Below are 7,500 nucleotides of genomic sequence, written 5' to 3' on the forward strand. Positions count from 1 at the left end.
TGAACGCTGCGAGGGACTGAATGAACACATAAATGAACAGCAGCTGGATGGTGACGAGTGGGCGGCGAGGCTGTGGCGCGGCCGCACACAGCCCGGCTAAACGGAGTCGAGACTCGTCACTCTCAAGGGCCTTGTTGAGAGCTTCAAGTCTTGCAGTGGAGCGAGGCAGAGAGAGAGAGGGAGGGAGGGAGGGACAGAGCAAAGCTACTTGCTTGTCAGTATGTAAAAAATAAAAACAAGAAAATCATACTTAAGAAATCAGCCCTTTATGTCAGCATATAAAATCAAAACAGTTAACAAAACCATAAAAGGTTTAGTTCAATATACAGGCTTGCAACACAGTTAACATTACCCGATTGCAGGCCACGGTCATCTGTTTACCTTTCGCATTTGGCTTTCTTATATATTTAAATCAGAACGAAGTTTAGTTCTGAGCTGAGGCCTTTCGGGAATATGACTGAATGATTGCCCCTTCACATCTCTTCTTTGCTCCCTCCTCTTTTCCTTATTTATTATCGCATCCTATAAATAAACAAACACAAATAAGCACACACTACCGCATATGCTCGCACACCGACACGTACGCATACACACACACACACACACACACACACACACACACACACACACACACACACACACACACACACACACACACACACACACACACACACACACACACACACACACACACACACACACTAATAAACTTACTTCTCCGATCATTCATTTACTCGCCCACTCACGCACCCCAATATATTACCAACAAACACATACGTGTCAAGAGACAAGTACAAAAACAGAGGACTTTGACACTCGTCGGTTTTATGTGACAGACTGTAATTTTACCGGCATGCAATCACAGCGAGAGAATTTAAAACGAGGTTGGCGTAACACGCTTCATTTCCGGCCGGGTGACCGAAACACGCACACGCCGTCACAGACTCACGCGCACAGGACACGAGCTCTCTGACGACCTACCACGACTATTCGACCAGGCGCTGTCAGCCCCTATCACCACCACGACCTGCCACGACTATTCGACCAGGCGCTGTCAGCCCCCATCACCACCACGACCTTCCACGACTATTCGACCAGGCGCTGTCAGCCCCCATCACCACCACGTCCAGCCACGATTATTCGATCAGGCGATGTCAGCCCCCATCACCACCACGACTATTCGACCAGGCGCTGTCAGCCCCTATCACCACCACGACCTTCCACGACTATTCGACCAGGCGCTGTAGCTCCCATCACCACCAGGACCTGCCACGACTATTCGACCAGGCACTGTCAGCCCTCATCACCACCAGGACCTGCCACGACTATTAGACCAGGCGCTGTCTGCCCCTATCACCACCACGACTATTCGACCAGGCGCTGTCAGCCCCTATCACCACCACGACCTTCCACGACTATTCGACCAGGCGCTGTAGCTCCCATCACCACCAGGACCTGCCACGACTATTCGACCAGGCACTGTCAGCCCTCATCACCACCACGACCTGCCACGACTATTAGACCAGGCGCTGTCTGCCCCTATCACCACCACGACTATTCGACCAGGCGCTGTCAGCCCCTATCACCACCACGACCTTCCACGACTATTCGACCAGGCGCTGTAGCTCCCATCACCACCAGGACCTGCCACGACTATTCGACCAGGCACTGTCAGCCCTCATCACCACCACGACCTGCCACGACTATTAGACCAGGCGCTGTCTGCCCCTATCACCACCACGACTATTCGACCAGGCGCTGTCAGCCCCCATCACCACCACGTCCAGCCACGATTATTCGATCAGGCGATGTCAGCCCCCATCACCACCACGACTATTCGACCAGGCGCTGTCAGCCCCTATCACCACCACGACCTGCCACGACTATTAGACCAGGCGCTGTCTGCCCCTATCACCACCACGACTATTCGACCAGGCGCTGTCAGCCCTCATCACCACCACGTCCAGCCACGATTATTCGATCAGGCGATGTCAGCCCCCATCACCACCACGACTATTCGACCAGGCGCTGTCAGCCCCTATCACCACCACGACCTTCCACGACTATTCGACCAGGCGCTGTAGCTCCCATCACCACCAGGACCTGCCACGACTATTCGACCAGGCACTGTCAGCCCTCATCACCACCACGACCTGCCACGACTATTAGACCAGGCGCTGTCTGCCCCTATCACCACCACGACTATTCGACCAGGCGCTGTCAGCCCCCATCACCACCACGTCCAGCCACGATTATTCGATCAGGCGATGTCAGCCCCCATCACCACCACGACTATTCGACCAGGCGCTGTCAGCCCCTATCACCACCACGACCTTCCACGACTATTCGACCAGGCGCTGTAGCTCCCATCACCACCAGGACCTGCCACGACTATTCGACCAGGCGCTGTCAGCCCTCATCACCACCACGACCTGCCACGACTATTAGACCAGGCGCTGTCTGCCCCTATCACCACCACGACTATTCGACCAGGCGCTGTCAGCCCCTATCACCACCACGACCTTCCACGACTATTCGACCAGGCGCTGTAGCTCCCATCACCACCAGGACCTGCCACGACTATTCGACCAGGCACTGTCAGCCCTCATCACCACCACGACCTGCCACGACTATTAGACCAGGCGCTGTCTGCCCCTATCACCACCACGACTATTCGACCAGGCGCTGTCAGCCCCTATCACCACCACGACCTTCCACGACTATTCGACCAGGCGCTGTAGCTCCCATCACCACCAGGACCTGCCACGACTATTCGACCAGGCACTGTCAGCCCTCATCACCACCACGACCTGCCACGACTATTAGACCAGGCGCTGTCTGCCCCTATCACCACCACGACTATTCGACCAGGCGCTGTCAGCCCTCATCACCACCAAGACCTTCCACGACTATTAGACCAGGCGCTGTAGCTCCCATCACCACCACGACCTTCCACGACTATTAGACCAGGCGCTATAACTCCCATCGCCACCTTGACCTGTCATGACTATTCGACCAGGCGCTGTCAGCTCCCATTACCGCCACGTCCTACGACCACGCCAGGCGTTAACCCTATCACCACGACGACCTGCATAATAATCAATTCCCAGGGAAGAACACCCAGTTCAGTGATTTCGCTTCATAATGACCCTCGTAAAGCTGTGATGCAATACTCGCTTGTCGCCCTGGGGTCGGAGAGAGGAGGGGGGGAGGGGGGAGAGAAGGGAAGAGGAAGGAGAGGGGGGAGGCGAGGAGGGAGGAGAGGAGGGAGTGTGAGAGCAGTAGGAAAAGGGGAAAAAGGAGTGAGGGGAGGAGAGGGAGTAGAGAAGTAAGGGGGAGAGTGAGTAGGAGAGTGAGGGGAGGGGGCGGGAAGGAGAAGTGACTGGATAAGGGTGAAGGGAGTGAGGGGATGGAGATGAGGGGACCAGGGAAGGGCCGAGCAAAGGGAGGAGGGGATGAGAGAGTTCGGGGAGGGGCGCGGGAAGCAGAGAGAGGGCAAGAGGCGACGGAGGGGAAGACGCCAGAGTTGTTTGGCCGTCCTGTCCACCGCACATTCCGATAACAAACAATCCGTGTTCTCACGATGGCCAATTCATCTGTTGCGCCGTTAGAGGTTCTCATGCCCGAAGACGGAAGGCGACGCCGTTCCAGCTTCAGGTCTCTCTTTCGCTTTCGCTCTGCCGGATTCTCTGTCTCTCTCTCTCTCGCTTTCGCTCTGCCGGTTTCTCTCTCTCTCTCTCGCTTTCGCTCTGCCGGATTCTCTCTCTCTCTCTCTCTCTCTCTCTCTCTCTCTCTCTCTCTCTCTCTCTCTCTCTCCCTCTCTCTCTCTCTCTCTCTCTCTCTCTCTCTCTCTCTCTCTCTCTCTCTCTCTCTCTCTCTCTCTCTCTCTCTTGCTTTTGCTCTGCCGGATTCTCTCTCTCTCTCTCTCGCTTTCGCTCTACCGGATTCTCTCTCTCTCTCTCGCTTTCGCTCTGCCGGATTTTCTCTCTCTCTCTCTCTCTCTCTCTCTCTCTCTCTCTCTCTCTCTCTCTCTCTCTCTCTCTCTCTCTCTCTCTCTCTCTCTCTCTCTCTCTCTCTCTCTCTCTCTCTCGCTTTCGCTCTGCCGGATTCTCTCTCTCTCTCTCTCGCTTTCGCTCTGCCGGATTCTCTGTCTCTCTCTCTCTCGCTTTCGCCTCTCTCTCTCTTTCTTTCTCTCTCTCTCTCTCTCTCTCTCTCTCTCTCTCTCTCTCTCTCTCTCTCTCTCTCTCTCTCTCTCTCTCTCTCTCTCTCTCTCTCTCTCTCTCTCTCGCTTTCGCTCTGCCGGATTCTCTGTCTGTCTGTCTCTGTCTCTGTCTCTCTCTCTCTCGCTTTCGCTCTGCCGGATTCTCTGTCTGTCTGTCTCTGTCTCTGTCTCTCTCTCTCTCTCTCTCCTTAGCTTTCACTTTTACTTCTACTTTTTATCTCACGCTCTCTTTAACCCTGACGCTGACCCTTGCCTGGACTCTCATTTTATTTTTCCATCATCCTAGATTTCGCTCTCACTCTCGCCCTGAAACCCATTTCCAGCACACTGTAGAGAGCATAAGCTTTTCTCCGAGGAATATTGCAACTATGTTACAGTGGCCTCAAAAGAAATTATGACGACTACTACTTTTAAAAACATCCGGGACATGGGATCCTTGGACGCCGTGTTCAAGTGAACTTTTCAATGGAAAGCAATGTGTTCACTTTAAATACAAAACCTCAAATAACGCATACGAAAAAAAAAAACAAGACAGCATCGTAAGAATAAACCTCAATTATCAACATATCAGTTAGATATCCAACTTCCTCTCTTAACACGTTTTTGTTGCAGCATGGCTTCAATTACATCAGACTTTAAAACTACAACCGCGACTGCTTCCTTGTGGATGACGAAACAGGGACCAGGTGTAACGCTGCAACTGCAAAACAATTGACTTAATCAACGTCCACTTTTTTGGCTGGCTATTTACGACCGGCTTGTTTATGGTTGCGCTCCCCCTGACGCTAATGGGCTGGCGGCGCTGCGACCGAGGCGACGGCGACCCAGGCCCTTGGACAGACATGCAGCCATGAGAACCTGCTCGAGTATGACTGATTTCCCTGCGATCCATAAAACGTACTCTTCCGTCGCTGCCTCAGACCACCACCAGTCGCCGCCGCAGCCGCCATCTGCAACGTCGCGACGGCTGGTCTCTGCGGCCTCTCCTAATTTACGTCTGTGTCTGGCAGCGAGTAACAAAAGATCCTTTGTTTACGCTTGCCCGGTGGGCTGAGTCCGCCGAGACCCGAGATCGCGCAGGCACAGCTTCGCTTGAACAAGAAAACAAGTTTAGTAAACAAGTATCAAGATTCAGATTATTTCAAATACTTGATGGATGAACCTTAGAAATCAAATGATACTAACAAAAACTTCCTAGGGCAAATCTTGACGTCATTACATTCTAACTTGCAGAATACTCAGTCCCACCAAAGGTCAAAAGCTAGCCCGTGAAAATAAGCGCTCCGGACGCTAACAACAGTCACCCAAACGATGCCACTTGACACTGTTTCGCAGTGGGATGTGCCAATGGCCGGGACAACTGTAAACAGTTACTCAAGTTGATGCTGCTACTGAGCTAACGACGTCTGCTGCTGTATTAAACACGACGCTCATTTAAATAAAGTCGTACTTTATGATGCCGTCCAGCCAACTTCGTTTTATCAATGCACGCTGCACCATTCGTCTGTCTTAAAGCATTTAACAAGTCACATCCTCCGGAAGTTTTCTGTCGCTCTGATGTCATTTGTAATGATACCTGTTTACAAACAATTACTAGCCATGATAACGATATACGTACGTACATGCGTGTGTGCGTGTGCGTGTGCGTGTGCGTGCGTGTGTGTGTGTGAGAGAGAGAGAGAGAGAGAGAGAGAGAGACGTTGAGAAGGTTGCTGTCCCGAAAACAATGACCACTGCATACCTGCCTTGCACACCCAATTTCTTGCCTTCATTTAAAAAGCAACAAATACAAGCCGCATCGTCACTTGATCTTCGCATGATGATCCTTTCCGACATCCTAATCGTGTCGCCCGCGCATTAGATCCATTGCCCTCACACCGGAAATGAGCTCAAGGCGAAGCTTAATCAAAGAGCCAATGCAATAGGACTCGACAATCGCGGTTTTTCGCCGTTGCTTCCTTTTCTCTGCCTCTTCGCAGCGCCACGGACGGTGGAAGAGGCGACATCAATAAACAGGGCATGATCAAGACCCTTACTCCCTGCCAGAGGTCGTCCTGGGATAACGGCCCGGGGTAATGACTCCTCGGTAACGACCTCCCTCATTTGCACACATAATTAAACCTCCGCACAACGATCTGCCTGTCTCCTTAATTCCCAGTGTGTGCTGCGTTAAGAACCGTGTCAGCGGATTTCCCTGCTGATGGAGCTTGTGGAAGCCATCGTCGCTGTTCACGGACTTCTCAACTTGGCCGTCGAGGAGGCAGAGGCAGGGCCATACACGGCTCCTTCTGGCAGGGAGGCGCCGTCGTCACTGCCTGTAGGCGAGACTACAGAAATACGGTGCCATGCTAGTGCAGAATGCTGACAGCCATTGCAACTGCAAGAATACACAGTTGTTCATATAAGGGGAGAATTCATGAAATGGGTGTGTAGTGAAGCTGAATGAAGGAAAGCAATAAGGACGGGGCAAAGAAGGCGCGAGTTTAATCAAGAGCAGGAAGGGCAGGAGGCGGCACTCAGCCTTTGCCCCGAAATGAACGATAATAATGCATCAAAAAGCCTCGAGTTGTTGCTGCTGATTATGAGCGTCCCTGCATGAAGAGACTCGGGTCGCGAAGGAATTTAAATAAGAGAAGCAGGCCAGGTCCAGCGAGCGGAGCGAAGGGTCAGGAGGACGTGGGCGGGGCAGCCGGCATGAAGGTGGCGATTGTTTAGGCGTCGATTTCTATGGAAATCTAAGATGTGCTAAAATGAAAAGAAAAAAAGATAAGGTTATAATTGACTCGTAAAATCAAGTACAAAGCAGACTGCGGAATACAGCGCACGCTCTCTAACCGGAAGCCCATTTAATCTCAACCAATCTTTAATTAAGACGAACCCTTGCGCTGACGTGCCCATGTGAAAACAAATGCATGGCAAGAGGTCCCAGTCGCGGTGGCCGTGTGTGCAACATCACACGTGCTTGCAACACGGAGCATGACAATCACGGGGTCACCTTCGCTCTTCCGTGATAAATCATTTCCTGTGTTTGTAATAAAATTTTGCTAATATCTCTATCCTTATTCAGCCCTTTGTCTTCCTTCTTCCTTCATCCTATCATCATCCTCCCTTTCCAGCTCCTTATGTCTCCCCTTTTCAGGATCCTACCTTTCTGTCTGTTTCTAATTATTTAATTTATGTCTCTTTCTCGCATGCTTTCTCCTTCCGCCTCACGCCTTTTCAATCTTCTCTCCTTTGTAATATCCATTTTCCTTTCATTTCTTACTTTCCAATATAAA

General features: G+C 51.8%; 2 protein-coding genes across 10 annotated transcripts in view; one reads left to right on the forward strand and one right to left on the reverse strand.

Annotated features, from left to right (window-relative positions):
• Sulf1 (Extracellular sulfatase Sulf1) overlaps window positions 1-7,500 on the reverse strand; it is a 237,924-nt gene that overhangs the window by 174,729 nt on the left and 55,695 nt on the right. The window lies entirely within an intron of this gene.
• LOC138862158 (proteoglycan 4-like) lies at window positions 854-2,965 on the forward strand. Its single transcript, XM_070123330.1, has 2 exons — window positions 854-884; window positions 999-2,965. Exons 1-2 carry the CDS (start codon window positions 854-856, stop codon window positions 2,963-2,965), a joined length of 1,998 nt encoding a protein of 665 aa, XP_069979431.1.

This window comes from Penaeus vannamei, chromosome 7 (assembly GCF_042767895.1).
Source record: "Penaeus vannamei isolate JL-2024 chromosome 7, ASM4276789v1, whole genome shotgun sequence".
In the NCBI taxonomy this organism is placed as follows: Eukaryota; Metazoa; Arthropoda; class Malacostraca; order Decapoda; family Penaeidae; genus Penaeus; species Penaeus vannamei.

Coding starts and splice junctions, on each gene's coding strand:
- LOC138862158 (XM_070123330.1), top strand. CDS start 854: ATGCAATCACAGCGAGAGAATTTAAAACGAG. Junction 885..998: donor GCGAGAGAATTTAAAACGAG/GTTGGCGTAACA, acceptor CTATTCGACCAG/GCGCTGTCAGCCCCTATCAC.